Raw genomic sequence first — 21,327 nt, 5'->3', positions numbered from 1 at the left:
CAAAATAGTAGATGCTTATGTTAGCTGTTGGGGGGAGGAGGGAAGGAACAGAACACCTGCTTAATTGTGAGTGTTTTAGTATAGCAACTTGCTTTCTTACACTTGAGGGGGTTGGCAGGCATGTGAGTTGGGATATTAGGGTAGTGCCTTGCATGTTTTCATACTGTAGTCAAGGTTTGGCTGTTTATCTTAATGGTATGTAGCTCAGTCAACATGCCTCAGAGCCAGCAGGCTTCTGCATGTTGAAGAAGGGCTCACAAAGAGGAGAGGCCATATTTCCTGGGATCTTACTGATGCACTGCCAGATAGAATGGGCCTGGGATTTGCAGGCAGCTGTGTCCCAGAGCAGGCTAGTGATGTCAGCCTCTGTTCTTGCACTTCCTGCTTCAACCAAGGATTTGGCTTTGTTAACTTCCATACCAGAGCTACACCATGATGTATGGGCCAAGTCCATACTTAAAGGCTGCTCATGACTGTTGTGGGGTGACCTTGCTAACTGACTCTCAGCACTTCCTGTGTTGAAATTCAGGGCTTAGGTTCTTGCCTCAGTGTGTCACAATGGCTTATGCATCTGACTTGCATCTATACTTTCTTGGAATGGAAGTGAATGAACACTTGAAATAGAGATACTATAAATCTGCAGGTTTCCGTTGGTATACCAGCTACTGTTAGCCAAAAGATGCTATGCTGTTTGTTACTACTTCTGTCATTCCAACTATAGTTGGACACAGGCAAGTAAAAATGCAGTGAAAATTTATTGTATCTGTAGTCACTCAGTTGAGATATGTTGTTGCAATGAGTGACTATCTCATTCATGTGGCTTTCTAAACCAAACAGGACCAGTTATTCTTAGAAATGTTACCTGTTGAATAAAGTCAAGCAGCAAGCAATACTTGACTGCATTCTTTGTTTAACTTTAGTTTGCAATTGCAGTGTGGAAGTGGCACTTGTAAATGTAGTGCTGATTTGTTAATCTGTGATGGAAGACACTTCATGCATTTTACCCTACCCAGTTATTGTCCTCATAGGCATAATTACCAATATTCTGTTCCATGGCTTTACTACAGCTTTGATCAGTTGCAGTTGAGAACTTGCTAAATAAAGCCCCTCACATTGTAGCTTCTGGCTATTAGTTGACATAGCTGATGGTCAAGAAGGTTTTAGAACTATAGATTAAGATAAAAGCAGCCTAACTAAGATTCTTTCTCTAGTAATCATCTTGCCCTGTTTCCAAAGGAAGGAGACAAAGAGATTGCTACCAAAATGCAAGATCTTGCCCTCAGTGAAGGTGCCTTACCTCGTCACTTGCACACCGCTATGTTTACAGTAAGCGCAGATCAGAGGATGCTTACAAATAGGTATGTCAGTCTCACTTGATATATCATGCTTGAAAAGTCTTAAGTGATGGCCTAGCTAAGACTAGAAACTCAGAGTTCAGGAAGGRCTTGCAACTCTTCAGGGTAAGATTCTCTTCAGGAGTTGGTATACTTAAACTGAGCAAGCTTCACCTGAGACTGCAGCCACTTCAACTCATTTTTTCTTTGCCAAAATAGGACTTTGGTTAGTTATGCATTAAAGGTTCTTGGGTCTTTTTCCAGAAAATGTTCAGAGGAAGAAAAGGCAAGTAGAATGTCAAACTTGCAAAAGCTTCAGCTTCATTTATACCACTGTATAAATCCTGGTGTGCACACCTCTGGCATCTTGTATGCAGTTAGGGTCACCCATATCTTCTGAGTGAGAAGTCTCCTCATAAACAAATCATTTCATGAATTTCAGTGAGTAGAATGTGAGCTGTGAGACTGGGCCTGAGGTCATCCTGAAGAGGATATGGGAGTGATCATTCAATTATTCCTTCAAAATGCAAGATTAGGAATGTGCAGCTAAAGCTTCTATAAAGTGCTGAAAACAGAGCTATTGAGCAATGTAATGACATGTGAAACTTGTTGCCACCATATGTCGTTCTGAGGAGAGCTAGTATGACTGCAGATCTCATACTAGCTTGGTTTGGACCTACTTATGATTGGTTTGTAAGTGGTTCTTTTGATTCATAGTATTAGAATCCTAGTGACTGTTCGCAGAAAGCGTTAGTTGGCATAGAAGGCAGGCTTCTGAAAAAGGCTTTCCTAGCCAATAACTCATCTCCAAATAGAGTAATTAACAGTTCTTAATAGCTTCTAGACTCCTAACTTAAACTGTAGTTTAAGATTGACTGGATGAATTTACACTTGGTCATTAGATGTTTGGTTTCTGCTCTATTGCTCAAGTGTTCTTTTGGGGTCTGGATCAAAAAGCATGTGCTGCTAATGTTCCACTAACTTCACTAGAACTTCTTAAAGGCAACACTTCAAAGCATGCAAGCGTATACTTGAACTGGAACCATCTAATGCTTTGTGCCCTTGCTCACTTGAAGTAGCCATCTTCATTTTGTCAGCATGGTAAGAGTAGAAATTTAGTGGGCAAAACACTGCTAAAAATATTAACTTGCAGTTTGTTCATTTTAATGGCTCTTTCAGGCAGTTAAGTAGACATTTGGTTGGCCTCTGGACAGCTGAGAACAAAACTGCTATGAACTTGTTGAAACGTATTTTGGTGAGTAAAAATGGGATATGGAGTGGGGAAAGAATAAAATCTGACAGCCTGTAATATTACAGAATGTGGAATAGGCTATGTGGTAGGAACCTCCTCCCTCCCGTTTGAGGGAGGGGAAAGCTTAACATGGGAGCTCAACAGTCTGGCACCTTCTATTTGAAGGATATTGATGGCTAGTATGAAACTTCTTGAAGACTTCTGAGAAATGGTATTCCTTCACTCACTCTCTCACCACCTTAAAATGCTGCCTGATGCAATCAAAATCTAATATCTGGCATTCTTTCTTTCTTTCTCTATTGAAAGAACAGCAGTGTGGGAGACATGGTAAAGAATACCTCTCTAGTGCCAGTAAGAAATTAAGGCAGCAATTCTGTTTATCCTTTCATGCCTATCCAACTTCAGTTGCTTATAACACTACTAAACTTATATACTAGCTGATACTTCTGACTTTTCACCCTTACAGCTTTCAGAAAAGTTCTGGCTTAAGTCGCTTCAGTGAAGCGAGGGAATAGTTAAATTGGGGGGAGGAGGGGGCAGAAATGACAGTTTCTAGATTCAAAATAGCAGTTCTTGCACTTCTGGCAGTGCAGACTGTTCTGATGCTGATCGCTATCTTCTTGAAGGCTTGGTCAAATTTGACCATCTTATCCATTATGTTGCATGCAGCACTCAATCTGTATGAGAAAATATGGATGAATTCTAGAGTTTAGTGTTCATCCTCCTCAATATTACTGTAGGATCAGTTCTTCTCTTCCTGCAGTCTGTAGCTTCATTGTGTGCTCCTTTAAAAAATGAAATACAGGCAAGAGTTCCACTGCACTAAAGCTAGTTCTGTGGACTTGCTGAGATGATTCTGTTGGGGGTAGTGACATTTCATTAATAAAAACAAAGCTGCTGTATCTCCACATACTTTCTTCAAATTTGCTAATTTCRAAACAGAATTATTGTAAGTATCTAATGTTGCCTGATGTGATGGTTTTTGTTCCATAAACCATGTGCATTTACACTAGTTTGAAATTTTTAAGCCACCAGGTTTGCTGGCGTACCTCGACAGTGCTGATCCTGTTCCTGAAAAAGATGCTGATAGGATGCATGTTAGAGATAACTTAAAAATTGCAACTGTAAGTAAATGTAGCTGTCTTGCCTCCTCTGTCTCCTAGATGTATAATCTTAAAACTTTTCTAATACTGCTACTTGGTTATTGCATTGGTCTGCATCAAACATTCAAACAAAAATGCAACTGTAAATTAATTTTTCTTTTTTTCTGCAGGATCAGTATGGCAAGTTTAATAAAGTGCCAGAATGGCAGAGATTAGCTGGAAAAGCTGCAAAAGAAGTTGAAAAATTTGCCAAAGAGAAGGTGGATCTAGTCTTGATGCACTGGAGGGATAGAATGGGCATAGCTCAAAAAGAGGTAAAAGTACTGGAAGCTCTTTGCTTACAGCAATTTGACTCTAAATGCAGAGAAGCAGATCTGTTAATTACTGTCAAACTTCCTTCTGACTTCATGTGATTGTAGAAGTATGGGGACTTGTGAGACAGCACAGTTCTGCTTACTGTTGATGAACTTTTTCCTCTATGTGCATCTCAAGATTCCTACACAGAAAAATTCCTTGAAACTTGGCAAAAATGGCCTCTAAACAATATTTAGGAGAAACTATATTCTTTATATCTGAAATATTCACTTTGTATGCTAATGATATTTTAGTTACAGAACCTACTTGAAGAAACTCGGTGCTGCCTTAGATTTTCAGCAATAGAATTTCTTAATCATAGTCATAATTCACTTGAGTGTGTTAGAAGCTGCAGTCAGGTATCTTGGTGTTTAAATTACAGCATAGGACTGTATATAAAACCCAGCCTAAAATCAAAGTGATAAGTGTCTGTCTTCATCTGAGGCAACTAGGATATCTCAAAGATCACTTGAATTCTTACTACTGGTATCCTTTCATACATAATGCGACAACAAAAATGACAAACTCTGAACCATGGGGTTTCTTTATTTTCCTTATTCCCCTGACTAAGCTTAGTTTTTATGCATTCTGGAAATGAAAAATTCTTTGTATATAAGGAAGGATGAAAAGAGCAATGGCTTGCAGTGTATTGAACATGCCTGTCTTTATTGCACTTGCTCTGATGTAACTATACACTTGAATTTAGGAAAACTTTAACTTGGCAAAATGTAGTTTAAGTTTCAAGTAGACTGGTTACCTGTAACTTTTCTGGAATTGTGGTGAAATAGGTTCAAAACAAAGTATTAACAGACAAACAAAAATTGTGTTGGAGGGGTGAATTGTCCTAGGCAATCAGATTCCTGCATTGCACTGCAGGATGTTTTGTAGTATGAGTGGCTGTAGCATCTTTCAACATCCTGTCTAGATACTGGGTTTAAACAGTTGCTTTTTCTATCTCTGGAGTTCTGAGCTGTTGAATTTGACACTAAATTCATGCAAGTGTAGTTTGGAAAGGGTTGTAACAAGTTTGATATTACCACTTTGAAGTACTTCAATGGCTGTGTCTTGTTAAATATTCCTTTTCTTTTTCTTCCAACTTCCCAATCACAATCAGGACAGAAACAATATGGTGAGTCTGTATCTCTCTGCTACTTGTGTGGATTATGTTGCTCTGACTTCTGCCTGCATGTGATACCTCATCTAGAGTACTATGTTGATTTCATGCTTGGTCAAACTAGGGAACCTTTCAGTGGCTGAGGCAGGTTGGTGACTTGTTTTTGTGACTTGCTCTAGATTCCTTTCAAGAGTGCAGAGCAGTTCTGGTGTGGGTTTTCCCCTCTGTCAGCTTCAGAGCTGCCAGTCTTACTGTCTTGAAAGACAGGCCTGGCTCTGCTTGTGGTTTAGCTTGGTGCTAAACATACTGTCCTGTTGCATGGTTGGTGTATACATGCAATACAGAATATTGAAACATACTGGCTTAAACTGTCAGTCGTCTTAGCACTCAAGAGTGCTAACAGTGGGAACTAAGCTTTTATCATTGAGGGATAACTTGCTTTTAAACAAATGACTTGTTAAACAGCTGAAAGTTTCTCTGGCATAAATGTATTTAATTTGGTGTAAATAACACTTGTGAAAGTCTGCTACTTACTAGAAAAGGAGAACTTATTAATGAGGCCTAAGTTAAGGTGTGGCTTTTCTGAAGGAATACTAAATTTTTTTTTTATTTTAAAAAGGGGAAAAGGAGAGTGTCTGTTGCTATCAATCTCTCAAACTTGGCTCTTTTGTAGAACATCATTCAAAAGCCAGTAATACTAAGGAAACGAAGGCAAAGAATAAAAATAGAAGCAAACTGGGATCTCTTCTATTACAGGTAAAACCTTAAAATAAATATCATGGGCTCTGATACAGGTGGTTATTTGGCTAGATATTTTGGTTAATATCTACTGAGTTGCCATGATGTGCTTCCAATTACTGTCTGCCTTGAAATAGTGTAGGTACTTTGTAACAGGAACTTCTAAAAAATGAAATCAAAAATATTTAGGGATTTAGCTTGCCTTTAGGGAAGGGGGAGACTTGGAAAGCTTCTCAACTATGATCACACAAGCTACACATGCAGCTTTAGTATGATGCTGAAGGCTAAGCAAAGTATCCCTGAAAGTTATAGCAGTGGGTTGGTGCATTGACCTGTAAGCTACTCAGTACCTTTTCACTTTGGAATTGGAATAAAAATGTGTGTAAGTCAGAGCAGCAGAAAACATATGGATATTAAATCTCAAGTACTGTCACAAATCTGTGTGACTTGCTTACCTGTGTTGAGTTTTTACAAACATCAAAATTTACAGGGACCCCCATCTGAAAAGGGGAGTATCACCTTGGTCTAGCTAGGAATGTTATGGTAAGTGGACTAGTAAAGATAGACCATTCATCAAACTTACTATGAAAGCAAGATTAGGGAAATTCAGTAAACTTGGTTTGACTCAGTGCTTAATACTTCTAAAGGACAGGTGGTATAGGCCTGTGTAAGTACTGCATGAAAGGGAGATTTGAGTGTTCTCCTAAACCTGAAATATTAAGTACCGTACTCTGTTTCTGAACATGAATGCTGCTTTGTAGTTGCCACTAAAACATCARCTTTCCTGTGATGCTTGAGACACATCAACTTCTATCTTTCTATGTGAGCTACTCTTTTACAATGTTTGATATGTGTCTATCTGCCACCTTGGGGTACTGTTCACTTGTAGCTTTTACTGGCAGATGTGGTGCATAACTAGCAAGACTTCTCCAGTACATGAACAATATGCAACTGATTGAGCCAAAAGAGGTGACAACAGGCGTGTTTTAATTTATGCTGACCTGTATGACTATCATGACTCTATATAAGCAAACAACCATGTCTAACAAACTAGAGGCAACTACTCAGTACTTTCTACATAAGGTCTGCTAGTACTCATCCTCTAGTTTGCCTGCTGAGCATTGCTTGTGGTCTTTCAGATAATGTTTGAAGGGCTTAAACTATAACTTCTTTCCTAGATTTCTTCAGGATCATGCTAGATCAAACTTGATTTGGAACTTCAAAACACGGGAAGAACTGAGAGATACTCTTGAGTCTGAGATGAGAGCATTTAATATTGACAGAGAACTTGGTAGTGCTAGTGTCATCTCATGGAACCATCAGGAGTTTGAGGTAAATGACTTTGTCAGGAGAGCTTGCATATATAAAATACAGCTACTTTAAATGTCATTTTTCTATCTTTTGACTACCAGAGCCTTGTGTTGACAGTCTGACTGCAAGCTAGAATTCTTTTGGGGATTACGGAGTAAGGGGCTAATATGTTGACCTTGAGACTGTGGACAGACATCACTGATCAGTGTCACTTTGCAAGGCTGAAACCTCTTCAGCCTGACATGGCCTTGTAGAGACAAATCAAGGGTTCAGATTAGTGCCTTAACACTTGCATAAGAGGGAAAGAGCTAAACTGATATTACATTGATGTCTAGACAAGCCATACTTGCTTAATGGAGCATATTAAAGAACTTGTTTTTAGGTCGCTTCATAAGTCACTTCTTCGTGGTGACAAGCTCCTTGGCCTTTACTTCTATGTCTCAGTTATCCTGAGGCCATTAAATACTGGGCTGCCAAGTTGTGAATAGGTTATGGAGCTAAAAGCATGCTGCTCTGTAGCATTGAAGATACTGTTTTCATTCTAGTAACAATGCTAAAGTCAAAATGATATTAAAGGCTTCTGCAAAGCAATTGTTATCATTCTAATTGGTGGGGGGTTTTTTGGAAATAGCTTGCAAGATGTTTTCCAGTAATGTGCTAATAAACACTTCCTGTAACTTGCTCTTGTCTCCATTGCTGTTACATTTTTCACATAGCTATTTGTGCATTTAACCTGTAAAGTTAAAGCAAAACAAAAGACTTGAATTCAACAGCAAAATATTCTTGGCACTCTCAGTGCCAGCCTTGTCACTGTACAGCTTTCTGGTTAAAATCTGAGTACTAGTTTTTTGTTTTTTGTTTTTTTTTTAAATAGCTCTTGAAGCTTGCAGATATCACATTCTTTCAGGTTTGCCAGAATAGTTGTCAATGTAATGCTTCTAAGAGGAAGAACCATTGTATGTCTTCCTTCTATCTGCTGTCACACAGCTACAGACTACTTCTTACCATCATGCAATACCTGGCTAAATTTTAAATCGGTACTTCTGCACTGATATTTAGTTCTTCAGGCTTTCTTCAGGTATTGATCAGACACAAGACTTCTAGGCACCCTACCCTGTCTGCTTTTCCTCAACTGTACTATTTAGTTGGAAGAAGTAATCTCTTATCCTGGGCTTTGTCTGTGTCCTTTTAAAAATCATGCTTTTCTAATGCTACTGTGGGGTGTTGGTGTGCATAAAACATGATCTGTGCTTTGCAGGTGCTGATCAGAGCAGTATCAAAAGCACAGACCTGAAACTTCTGATACAGGCATTTCATCTGCACTTTGCACTTCTATGTGGCTGGTGCTACTCTAACATATCACTGCAGCGTTCCTGCAGTTACGAGTCGGAAGGCTTTGGGACTGGCTTAAGGGGGCTTCTGTAATTTGGGGTTTGAACAGCTGCTGTCTCAGAGGCTTGCGTTCTTAAAATGAAGACTTCTGTCAGGTTATGTCTTAAGTGTTTGAACTAACTACAAAGCAGTGACCAAAGGCTTCTCTGCAAACTGTGGAACCTGCTACTTGCCAAGGTGAATGCCTGCTCAGGAGAGCTCTGGGAGGGTACCAGTTTGAGACCTCTTTATCGTGTGCTGTGGTCAAATCTGTAGGTTGCTTAATATGGCCTCATGATAACAAGTGGTTTGCAGACCACAGATAGGAACAGCTACTGTAGAGAGTGGCTTTTGTGGTATGTTAGAGGCACCTCTTGAAGTGCTGTGCCAAATGCTTAAAACCGTTAAACGTAACTATATGCCTTTAAATATTTAATGTAGTTACTCTGAATTTAATGATGGTTCTCATTGTGCAATTTCACTTTAGGTTCTTGCTGTATGTATTGATGCCTCTAGGCTTTAATTACCTAGCATACTTAGCTAGTACTACCAGTAATTATGTGATGCTTATGTTTCATACTTGTATAACACTACAATATCTCGCAATGGGAAAACTACTTATTAAAGCTTGAGTCACTGAATATATCATGTATAGCCAAATTTAGTTACAAAAAAAATCTGAGATTAGAAAGAGTTACTTTAGAGGCTGGAAGCTAGGATTTCACTGAGACTGGAAACTTCTTTGTTTCTGGGAAGCAGTAAAAGCTTACAGCATAATGCCTTAGATTTGTGTACTTCAACAGCAAATTTACGAAGGATTTCAATCTTCCTCCTATTGTAGGAGGAGCTTATTATAGGAGGAGCTTATTAATCTTGGTGAGGGTGTGGATACAGGTAAATACAGTATTATGCAAGCCAAGAAGTGAAAGAAAACAATGCTTATCTCTAACTTATTTTCATGTTATAGGTAAAATATGAGTGCCTTTCTGAAGAAATAAAAATAGGGGATTATTATCTAAGATTGCTACTTGAAGAAGATGAAACCGAAGAGAGTGGAGCAATCAAAAAATCGTGAGCCATTATTAAAATCTTCTCTTGTTCTGAAGCTCTTTGTTTTCTTCACTAAAATCTTACCTCTTTCTTAGGTATGAATTTTTCAATGAACTCTACCATCGTTTCTTGCTTACCCCAAAAGTGAATATGAAGTGCTTATGTCTGCAAGCACTGGCCATTGTTTATGGAAGATGTCATGAAGAAATAGGCCCATTTTCTGATATCAAATACATTGTTGGGATGTTAGAAAGGGTAAGAATTATTTAAAATGACTTGATGTAGTGCTACATGACTAGTCCAGACTATGTTCAGGCCCTTCAAATTGCTCTGAAACCTGAGTTTTGGTTTTACAGCATAATGCCTTAGACTTGTGTACTTCAACAGCAAATTTACAAAGAATTTCAGTCTTCCTCCTATTACAGGAGGAGCTTATTAATCTTGGTGAGGGTATGGATACAAGTAAATATGTGAGAATGTGAGGCTGAATATTTTTTCATGATATCGCTAAGTATCCCTAATATCTCCCTGTGACTCAGTTGAAGTTTCACTAACAAACTGCTGATCATAAAGATATTCCAAACTAGTCTCTTCATATATGCCGTTTTTGACCTTACCTGATTTTATAGCCTGTATAGAAGCGGCATGTAAAGGAAATTGGCGAGATACTTGTTTTCTGCTGTTGAAAAATGCATAAGAATAAAACTCTTGGAGAAGAGCCTTGTTCCAGGTCATCTTAGAGATACTGACTTCAAGAGCAGTAGTCACAGCGCCAGACTAATGAAATGGTAGCTTTAGATGGACATGCACATAATGGATTAGATTTTAGTGGTAGCTGCTTTAGCTGTTAAGAGTGTCTGTGTAAATCATGCCTGACAACTGATATAGCTTATAAAAATGCATTTCCATGTAGTCTGAAGACAGTGTTCCTGCTAACACTAGTATGAGGTTTTAGGTTTTTTGTGGTAATTTAAACTGAACCAATACAGTCTCTTGTTGTTCTGCCTTGAGTCTTGGGATAGTCTCACTAGGAAGTAACATCAGAGACCTGTTCTGTCTGCTGGCTGAAAGCAGTTCCTCTTCCCTTGTTTGCATTAACTGGCTCACTGGGAAATCCAAGCACTGTCCCTCAAATAGCAGAAGACTGCTTAGCAAAAAAATGAGTCTAAGTGTCAGATCCAGAGGAACAAAGGGAGTGGTGGACAGGAACAAGACTTTTTCATTTCAGTAGCAGTAAGCTGTTAAGTTTATTAGCTGTGCATGAAACTGTACCCTTCATAGTTGACAGTTTATTCCAGGCATGAAAATAAAGTAAATGGGTCTTTGCACGTGCAACTGTATTGACTCTTGAAGGTAACTTCTGATAATATATGCTATCAAATGTTGTTCTCTTCTGTTGCAATAGTGCACTGATAGGCTTGAGCGGGACAGACTGATACTGTTTCTCAACAAGCTGATCCTTAATAAGGTAAGAGGCATACACATATTTAGTTCATGGATCTTTTGCCTGTATAAAATTCCTTCTTACTGAACTAGTCTTTCAGGGTTAACTTCAGCAAAAATTTAAGTCTTTGCTCAGTGGAGGCAGGTCTTTAAAATGTGAATGTTTGCTGCAGCGTTCTGGTATATGGTAGCTGCTATCTGCTGGTGAGAAGCTGAAGGAAATGTTTAGACTTTGATAGGTGCGCCAAATTAGGCGCTTCAGAGAATGCTTTGGCTTTTCTCATTGTCACTTCTGACCTGGATGAAACTGTTCACTGACATATTCAAAACTGTACTTGTAAAAGCTCTTATCTAGAAAAGCTCATGTTAATTCCAATGCATTCATTCACAGAAAAATGTGAAAAACCTCATGGATTCAAATGGCGTGAGAATCCTTGTGGATCTGCTCACCCTGGCACATCTTCACACAAGCAGGGCTACGGTCCCACTGCAAGTATGTGGGGTTTTTTACTACTTTTTTTTTTTCCCCTCTCCTCTCTAAAGGAAGTTTAAATGACATAGTTTTTTTTAGTATTGTCCTTTTAGCAATATGATAGTAATAACAAAACTAATCATATAAACATCAACTTCTAGAGCAATGTGATTGAGGCAGCACCTGATATGAAGAGAGAGAGTGAGAAAGAATGGTACTTTGGAAATGCTGACAAAGAAAGGAGTGGTCCTTACAGCTTTCAAGAGGTACCTCTCTGCTTCTGACTTTCAAGCTTGATAGAAAATATTTCCATTTTGATGACAGGGTGTGTTTCAAAGTTCTAAGTGATAGAAAACTAAATGCAAAACAGTGTTCACAAATTAACTGTTTAATGATTAAAGCTAGAGAACAGTTCTTCTAATCTTACATGGATGAAGAGTTGATTTGTTGTCAAAAATACAGTTCTCAAAGGCATAGAGAGGGAGGGACCAAAGGTCTAATTTTGAAACAAATGCTTATAACAGTWGTTATAACTGTTGTTACAACAGTTATTGCACAATGTCTGTTAGAGCTTACATTTTCTGATATGTGGATTTTAACTTGTCTGAGTTTTCCATAGTCTAAACTTTTGTCATGATACCTCAGTTGCGATGCACCTTTTTATCAGTTTGACTTCTCTAAATTAGAAGTTATAGGTCATTCTCCTGTTGTATAAAGGTGTTTTGAGGGAGGGGAGGTAGAAAAAGGGACAGAGATGGAGTTTGGGAAAAATCATACAAACCTTTTCTAGAGAGCCTGAAGAGACAGGAAAAGCTTTGACTGTTACTATTAAAATAGTAGGCACACTAACATCTCAGCAGCTCTTCCTACCAGCAATTGAAAGGTTAAATGCAACAAATACTGTCTTACCTTTTTTTGGTAAGGCTGCTTACCCTTCCATGTCCTCTTTCTGTGAGGAAAGCAGTTGAAGGTGAGGATTAGAAATAAACAGATCCACTCCATGTTTATTGACTGCTTGTTATGAATGTGTTGATTTCATGCAACCACTGTAAAATCTGTCTTACAGCTGTAAAAAGCTTATGTTTCTGAGCCTTTAGGAGCAAAGGTAGTTGAATGCTTGAATCAACTAATACATCTCTAACCTTGCAATAGATGCAGGAACTATGGGACAGTGGAAAGCTGACTTCAAAAACACGTTGCTGGGCTCAGGGTATGGATGGCTGGCGACCATTGCAGGTCATCCCTCAGCTGAAGTGGTGCTTGCTAGCCAGTGGCCAGGCTGTGTTGAATGAGACAGACCTTGCCACACTTATACTCAACATGCTGATAACAATGTGTGGATACTTTCCCAGCAGGTAAACACTTTTTCAGTGGAAGTGGTTAACTTTCTCTGGCATACATATGCATTCATAACTTCTATCTTAAAGCTTTTCTTAGAATCAAAGTAATACCTAAATGTTCTGTATTCAAAGAACCTCTTCCATAGTAGTACCAAGTCTTAAATCCTGAGGGCGAATACAGCGTTTCTAAATGAGACAAGGTATTAATATTGTTGTGATAGTAATTGCAAGAGAATGCACAAGCAATGTTCATAATGCACAAGGTAGTCCCTTGTTTTAGATGGAAATAAAGCTGCTTTAATATATGGTATTAAATTATGCTTAGTAAGTCTATCCAGTTAAACATGAGGTAGTGAACAGTGACACTGAATATGATCTTGAGGGCCTGGTACTTATGGCTTAATAAAGCTGCTTGTTCTTGAAAGAAAAAGCATGTATCTGCTTACTGTTGTACCATTTTTTTCAGGGATCAAGACAATGCTATTATAAGACCTCTGCCTAGAGTGAAAAGGCTGCTATCAGATAGTACTTGTCTTCCTCATATCATTCAAGTAAGTGATTTTTCAAAAATGCATTAAAATGAGTAAGTCTGACTTAGAATTTCAGCCTGAAAATAACCAGCTCCAACTGAAGTGTTCTTATAATTTGGCAATTTGTACCAATACTGAGTTAATTAAAACTTGAGTTTTTGACTAGGTAACTCGCACAACTCAAACAGCTAATACAAATGCTCATTTTCTTTGATTTCAGCTGCTATTGACTTTTGATCCTATCCTTGTGGAAAAAGTTGCTATATTGCTGTTTCATGTCATGCAAGATAACCCCCAGTTACCTCGTTTCTATCTGAGTGGAGTATTCTTCTTTATCATGATGTATACAGGTTCCAATGTGCTTCCTATTGCTAGGTGAGAATGAGAACACTTAAATGCCTTTTGAGTGGTTGTGCTAAAAGCTCTACCTTAAATGTGGTTCTCTAGGACCAACAAGTGAATATGAGTGGTTGACTTGGCTGTGTGGATGTGATTCTTCTAGAGATTGCTTGGGAGGGAAAGAGGGCATGTCTGATCATACACAATAAGAAATGCCTAGCTGTACTGAACTGCAAGACCAAATTGCACTAGAGGCACTAGAGTAGTAATGCAGACTACTGATCAGCTAATCCAGCTTTTGATAGTAACCAGCTATCAAGATTGGAAAATCCTATACTCAGTTTTAGAATTGAGACCTTGAACAGCTAAATCAGCCCATCTTGCCAGAGGCAAGATGTACCTTGCATGCAAATGACTGTTGTAGGTTGTTCTGATACTCTTCCTCTAAATTCAATAGCTCATAAAAAGCCATTATACAATCCAAACCACTTCTACATCAAAATGGTTGGGGAAATGACTGCATGTTAAAGTGATGACTCCAGTGTAACAAGAGTCCTCAAGTCAAGTCTAAGGTCACCTTGTTTCCTTTTTGTAAGTATGATCTGAGGATGTAGAGAAGGGTTTGTAGAGAGATGCTGGAGATGCTGTCTGATTAGCTTCATTTTTCAGTGTGGGGGAAAACAAGCTTTCAAGAACAGAACTTTCAAGCCAAGATGATAAACATGAGCATTTCCACATGATTAATATTATTGCCTTGGCTTGGTGGAGTTCTCAAGAATTTGACAGACACTGTTCAGATGCATTCAATGGTTGCTGTTCTCATCTCGAAGTAAATGTATGACTATTGAACTAGAGTATGCTTATCTTGCAAATGTAGCTTAGGTATCAATTAAACAGTAACTGCTGTTTCTTTTCTAGGTTTCTGAAATATACACATACAAAACAGGCTTTCAAGTCTGAAGAAGTAAGTAGACTACAGAGAAGTAACTGCTTCTGTTTCCAAATAGTCTGGCAAACCACCTGTAGCTCCTTTAATAGCATTTCATGTTTGTTCTTCTTCTAAATTCTCAAGAACTAGAATTTAAAACCTGTAAGGGAAAGGGGGAGGTGCTTTTAGATCTTAAATTGCTTAGGAAGACTGAATTCAGATTAACCTTCTGAGATGACAGTGTGATCCTTTCCTTAGACAAAAGGTCAAGATATAGTTCAAAGAAGTATACTTGGACATATTCTTCCTGAAGCAATGGTGTGTTATTTAGAAAACTACGAGCCAGAAAAATTTTCTGAGATATTCCTTGGAGAATTTGACACTCCGGAAGCAATTTGGAGCAATGAAATGAGGTAACTGTTTCTGTGAGAGGGACAGATCTTTGGCACCTCTCTTACATAGTAATCATGTATTTTGAGGACTGTGCTTAGCAAGCATCAAACCAAACTTTCTAATTTTCAGGCGTCTTATGATAGAGAAGATTGCTGCTCATCTTGCTGACTTCACCCCTCGTCTTCAAAGCAATACAAGAGCACTCTACCAATACTGTCCTATTCCAGTTATCAACTATCCACAACTGGAAAATGAACTGTTCTGTAATATATATTACCTCAAGCATCTTTGTGATACACTCCGATTTCCAGACTGGCCAATTAAAGATCCAGTAAGAAAGAATTTTAGGATTAATTTAGTTCTTGCTCTTTCAGACTCCTAAAAGTATTATTTGTAGCAAATACTAAGGATCTCAAATGTTAGGTTTGTAACAAGTAGCTGATTCTTTGCTTATGAAATGAAAGTCAGGACTGATAAGTCAAAGATATCAAATGTTGTTTAAGTAGAATATTGTTCATGCCATATAGCAGCCGGATATGTTAAATATATGTTGCTTGTGGTGGGTACTAAGTGAGAAAGGTGAAGCATCTAACAAACTCTAGGTAGTGTTAATTTAACCTTAAGTGGAGGAAAAATAATCATTTTAGATTCTTACTTGTCCATGCTGGACACAACTGAGCTAACTTCATACAGTACAAAACTGAACTGAGATCTTTGTGGTACAGTTCTATGGTCTAGATCTGTCTAGTCAGCCTCACTTATTCATGCATTTTTGTTGGGATTCTTGTAGTATGGACATGTGAGTCAGTTCACTGAAGTGGTTCTACCTCTTCCAATGCAACTCTTAAATAGATATTCTCATCTTAAGGTGCTCTTAATAATGAATAGAATACATAAGACTTTGCTTCACTGAAGTGCTAACCCCTAATTGACTGGAGGGGGAGCTGTAATTACTGAAGATAAAAGGGTTAGATAAAACATTTTTGAGCTCAGTGCAATGGGTGATGGGAATTCCTTAAAGCAGCACTTTCCTGTAGCAGCACTGTATAGCAAAAGGGGACACTTCAGTCTGCATAAATGAAACTAATAAACTTTAATTATTCAGGTTAAACTGTTGAAAGATACACTAGAAGCTTGGAAGAAGGAGGTAGAAAAGAAGCCACCTACCATGTCAATAGATGATGCTTATGAAGTCCTTAACCTTCCCAAAGGACAAGGACAGTAAGTTGTTTTCAGTAATTAAAGCAGTGTATGATTGTTATGTTAATATAATCTGGTAGACCAGGCAAACTTCAGCTTCTTATCTCAGTACTTGTACCAATAACTGGTTGCCAGTTCAGTTATGTCTAGCACCTGCTTCTCTCACAATGGAAGGCTGCTTTATTTAGTGAGAAACAAAGCCTGACAATCTCTCCACTCTTTTTTGAGAGAGAGAGTAATTGCATCCAGATTAATTAAAACTGGAAGAACTGAGCTCTCCCTCAAAGCATTCACTAGGCTGCTCTACTGGACAGAAACATTAGACACAGCCCTAATGAGAATAAAACAGAACTTGAATGTGTTCAAAGTGGAACTCTCTTCCTCCTCCTCTCCTCCCAAGCTGTCTTTTTCTTGGTAGTAACATCCTAAGGATGTTTGCTTTTTCCCTCCTATCTTGCCCCTGGCTTCTGTCTTCAGGCCTCTAGAAGTGAACCAACAACACTCTGTATTTCAAAAACAGTGTACTTATTGTAAATACAGTAATAAGTTGCATTTATTACAAATCACAAACTCAAATGTCTGGACTACTAATTTTCACCACTTACAGCTTGCTTAAACTCTTCTTTTAGAAGGTCCAGTGATTTTGAGCTCCTTCAGGTTGTTGAATTTCTGAGCAAGAGATGCACAAAACTTTCTTTTTCTATTCTCAGCCCACATGATTGCCCCATTCAATGTCACTTGATGAAGCAAAAACTTAAAATTGATCAAGTGAGAACTTTGTAGTCTTCATTTAATTTCAATTACTACTGTTAATGGTGGTGTCAGAATCCAGGCTTGTTTTTTTGATGTTACTCAGTGTAACAGGACTTGTCTTCTTGCAGACATGATGAAAGCAAGATCAGGAAGGCTTATTTCCGGTTGGCACAAAAATATCACCCAGACAAGAATCCAGAAGGCCGGGTATGTACAACACAAATTTGTGATGTTGGGATGGGGGTGGAAATCAGCTGTTGGCATTAAGAATTGAGATCCCTGCTTCAAAAGCTTTTTGTTTTTGGTTTTCTCCCTTGCAAGAGTTACAGCCTAGATGAATCTTGGAATACAGAGTAATACTATAGATAAATTTATGTCACTCAGGGATTTTGAGCATTTCTACAGTAAACCCTGAAATGTGGTCGGATCTAATCATATCAGAAAGTGTCTGGCCTAAACAGTTACCCCATACCTAAATAAAATAATGGCTTCCTCTCAAAGACAGACTGCATCCTCTGYCCATTCTTATGATCAAAGCTTTACTTACTCTCATGTCATAGAGGAGTCAATTTACAGTTTTAGTCTCTCGCCTATGACAGAGTGTGGGAAATAAGAAAACTCATCTTTGAGCCAGGGTTTTTAAGGTTATCTGGAATATTTTCTGAAGTATAATAAAGCAACAAAACTAGTACTGTGGCTAGTAATCTGCAATGTTTTAATTCTACTTGTGACTAAACTGATGCTGCAGAGTTGTAGTAATTCAGGGGGCTGTTAGCAATGCCTAAGGCTCTTCCTCTTTGTCTGCAGGATATGTTTGAAAAAGTGAATAAAGCATATGAGTTTCTATGCACAAAGTCTGCCAAAGTGGTAGATGGGCCAGATCCAGAAAACATAATCTTGATCTTGAAAACTCAAAGCATCCTCTTCAACAGGCATAAGGAAGGTAGGCATGCTATCTCAGATTGTTTTATGGTCATTTCCTTAGTGTCCTGTTGATCTGGCTTCCAGCTTGCCATAGCATTATGTAATGCTATGTAGAAGGCTTCAAAATAAGTTTTTTTTCCTTGAAATAAGATCATCTGCTGTAAAACAATGTAAAAAGTGTCAGTAGCTTTCTGAAATTCTGTTATATGTGCAGGAAGAGTCAAACTGATTAATAACTTATTTTTCTGTGTAGAAAATCTTCCCTAGTGCTCAGTCACCCAGATGACTGATTCTTACTTTATCAGAGGTTTTATTTATAATAGCCATGTTAGTGTAATCTTGCAGAAATTCTGACTAGTGTTAGAGTCCCCAGGTGGGTGTGCYGCAGCGCTACCTTTTTTCACAGCCCAACTGAAAAAGAGGGATCACTGGAGTACATAGATCCTTGGCTCCAGCTACAGTCCTTGGGTGACAGTTGCTGGCATGTCCAAGTCTTGCAGAGTCAGAAGTGGTCTGTTACAAAGAACCTCATATGCAGCCCTAGCTCTGACATAGTCATGTGTAGAGGCAGTGACATTGTTAGTGTGGACTTTTATGTAAGCCAGATCACGATCAGCTCCTTAGCTGCAAGACGAAACTTTCATTTTTTTTTAATGTCTTTGGAGTTCAGCAGTGATAAAGAACAAACATGATTGCTGTGCTAGACCAAAAGGTCCATATAGGCCTGGATTTTCTTGGTACCTAATGATGAGCCTGGAACGTTAAAGGCAAGATTACACTAATGTTTCTCTGGAGACAGATGACAGTTGGAAGGCACTTACCTTAGAGATTTCCTGAGATAGGTCTTTGTTAATCTTAAATGAGTCGTTCTTCCATGAATCTTTCTCCATGACCTGTTGTTAACTTCTAGTATAAACAGTCTTCTGACAAGGAGTTACTGTGTGGACTGCTTCATGTTGCTTTAATCTTTCCAGCTGTTGGTTTTCTTTGATCCCTAGTTCTTATATGCTGCTATATATTCCACTGCTAATTATATGCTGGTTTAAAATGGCTTAAACTCCACATATATGTGAATGTTGAGGCTTTTTTCTTTCTTTCAGACTTGAAACCTTACAAGTATGCAGGCTATCCTATGCTGATAAAGACTATTACCATTGAAACATCAGATGACCTTTTGTTTTCCAAAGAATCTCCTCTGCTGCCTGCTGCTACAGAACTTGCTTTCCATACTGTCAATTGTTCAGCACTAAATGCAGAAGAACTGAGAAGAGAAAATGGAATTGAGGTAGACTGAAACTTAAAGTGGATTTTTAGTCTAATATCATCAAAGYTGCAAATCTTAGATTCCCCCAAATGCATATCAGATGCATTTGCGARTCACTTTTAGTATTGTCAAGACACTTGTCTATTTTTACTTTCTCTACTGTATCCAGRAAAGAGAAGCTTCTTACAGAACATACTCCTTTCTGGACCTAGGCTTGTCAGTTGAACTGTGGATAAGCAAACTACGTACTGATATTTCTCTACTTCTTTACAAAACTCTGAGGGCTTCTGTATTCTACTTGTTTTGTGAAAGAATAGAGAAATGCAAACAAGTCACTTCAGACAGGCTTTCATTGCACACATGAGCTCACATGTCAGAATGCTACTAACTCTCATGAAGTGCTAGTATTGGCACTTTCAAGGAATTTTTGCCCTGTAAAGAGCATTTGTGCCAGCAGCAGTTTGCTTTGTCAAATCAAATGTTTTCCTTCAGTCGTTCTCAAGACGCTGAGAAACTAATGTCTTCTTTCATCAATTTTTGTTGTGACAACTTATGCATCAACCAATCCTTACAGGTATTGCAAGAAGCATTTAATCGTTGTGTGGCAGTCTTGACTCGTTCTAGTAAACCAGATGATATGTCTGTACAGGTAAGTTGCAGCAACTTTAGCTGATATTTGTATTAGCCCTTTGAGAATCTGTGTATATATGATAGGCTTGTAAACATATTTCCCCTTCATTTGGAACCCATGAAGTATTGTTTTTATAGGTATGTGGATATGTTAGTAGGTGTTACAGTGTGGCAGCTCAGTTTGAGGAATGCAGAGAGAAGATTACAGAAATGCCCAACATCATTAAGGACCTCTGTAGATTACTGTATTATGGCAAGGTAAGAGCTCTCTTCCTCTGCTTAAATGGGTACTTACCTGTTAAATGTCTAGGGGAATGTTTGATTTTTCTCAGTGGAAATCAGGCAGTTGCAGGAAACTGATCAAACACCTCTAAGGTTCTAGTTGGCCATTATGGCCTGCAGAACTCTAATGCCTTGTTCTTAACACTTGTATTTGAATCCGTTTAGTGGACTTAAAATTCAGTCACTGAAGACTCACCCACTTGTGCCTTTTAACTGAATTATGTCTAGTTGATTGGCTGAATGCATTGAATTGGCAGATGTAAATTCCAGAGCTAGATCTTGTGCAAGCAGACTACTAAATCAGCCTAATCTCTGGGAACAGCCTTCAAGAATTTTTGTTGCCATTAGCTCTTGAACTTACCTCATGTTATGTAAATACTGAATTTTCTGTCTAAATTAAGAATGRGAATCTCATCTTGAACCCTTACAGTGGAAATGTGAAAACAGAAACACCAACCTGACTGTAGTAATTGACTATAGATGCTTGTCTGTTCCTTAGTCCCTGCAGAACATATGTATTGTGCTTAAAAAGCTCACTTGGGAATCTCTGCCACGTTTGAGGTCTTTATACCAGTTTGACACTTTCCTAATCTGCTGAAATGACTACTCAAGGATTCTTCCACTGAACGATGCTGATTAATTAGCCATGTTTCTTGACTACCAGGCACTGGAAATACTTTGTACATTTCAACTTCAGTCTCCCTATAGCTTAAATAGCTTTCTAAAATTAGCAAATAATTTTGGCTGTAAACCTGTGGTAAGACAGTCAGTTGGCTTCCTTTGGTCACAAGTACTAAAGTCAACCTCTTCTTTTTCTCCCCACCTCCACCCCAGAACATACCACGAGTAGCTTCCTTGGGAGTAGAATGCGTTAGCTCCTTTGCCTTAGACTACTGGCTACAGACACACTTGTTCCAAGCTGGAGTTCTTTGGTACTTACTAGGGTATCTCTTCAACTATGACTACACACTAGAAGAGAGCGGCATTCAGAAAAGTGAAGATTCCAATCATCAGGTAATGTTAACAATGTGCACGCTTTCAGACACCAATGGATGTTGCTTGCCATCTCATATTAACAAAAGTTTGTTCTAATAACCGTTAGAATTATTAACACTATTGTTCATATATTTTGAACCATTTTGGAAGTGGTGTTTTGCATAAGCTTCTTTTAAAAACAGGATTTACAGGTGTATTAAGTAGTT

At 38.4% G+C, this 21,327-nt stretch overlaps 1 protein-coding gene across 3 annotated transcripts in view; it reads left to right on the top strand.

Moving 5' to 3' along the window:
* Positions 1-21,327, top strand: part of DNAJC13 (DnaJ heat shock protein family (Hsp40) member C13) — a 48,550-nt gene that overhangs the window by 13,026 nt on the left and 14,197 nt on the right. For 2 of the 3 annotated variants that reach the window (XR_003257244.1, XM_026088789.1), the window contains exons 16-40: positions 1,237-1,358; positions 2,514-2,589; positions 3,615-3,710; positions 3,860-4,003; positions 5,158-5,172; positions 5,831-5,913; positions 7,074-7,227; positions 9,545-9,648; positions 9,723-9,882; positions 11,033-11,095; positions 11,462-11,563; positions 11,704-11,808; positions 12,695-12,897; positions 13,349-13,433; positions 13,633-13,787; positions 14,670-14,715; positions 14,938-15,092; positions 15,202-15,403; positions 16,178-16,293; positions 17,154-17,232; positions 17,833-17,968; positions 19,050-19,234; positions 19,788-19,862; positions 19,982-20,101; positions 20,960-21,139. Coding sequence is in view for 2 of the 3 variants with exons in the window: in XM_026088789.1 (XP_025944574.1) it covers positions 1,237-1,358; positions 2,514-2,589; positions 3,615-3,710; positions 3,860-4,003; positions 5,158-5,172; positions 5,831-5,913; positions 7,074-7,227; positions 9,545-9,648; positions 9,723-9,882; positions 11,033-11,095; positions 11,462-11,563; positions 11,704-11,808; positions 12,695-12,897; positions 13,349-13,433; positions 13,633-13,787; positions 14,670-14,715; positions 14,938-15,092; positions 15,202-15,403; positions 16,178-16,293; positions 17,154-17,232; positions 17,833-17,968; positions 19,050-19,234; positions 19,788-19,862; positions 19,982-20,101; positions 20,960-21,139 (2,961 nt within the window). In the remaining variant the exon portion in view is untranslated. The remainder of the gene's footprint in view (positions 1-1,236; positions 1,359-2,513; positions 2,590-3,614; positions 3,711-3,859; positions 4,004-5,157; positions 5,173-5,830; positions 5,914-7,073; positions 7,228-9,544; positions 9,649-9,722; positions 9,883-11,032; positions 11,096-11,461; positions 11,564-11,703; positions 11,809-12,694; positions 12,898-13,348; positions 13,434-13,632; positions 13,788-14,669; positions 14,716-14,937; positions 15,093-15,201; positions 15,404-16,177; positions 16,294-17,153; positions 17,233-17,832; positions 17,969-19,049; positions 19,235-19,787; positions 19,863-19,981; positions 20,102-20,959; positions 21,140-21,327) is intronic. The other variant, XM_026088790.1, reaches the window with a different exon arrangement.

Source organism: Apteryx rowi, unplaced genomic scaffold, assembly GCF_003343035.1.
Source record: "Apteryx rowi isolate R43461 unplaced genomic scaffold, aptRow1 scaffold_784, whole genome shotgun sequence".
Taxonomy (NCBI): domain Eukaryota; kingdom Metazoa; phylum Chordata; class Aves; order Apterygiformes; family Apterygidae; genus Apteryx; species Apteryx rowi.
Note: the sequence above shows the minus strand (reverse complement) of the source record. Positions and strands in the feature narration are given on the sequence as shown.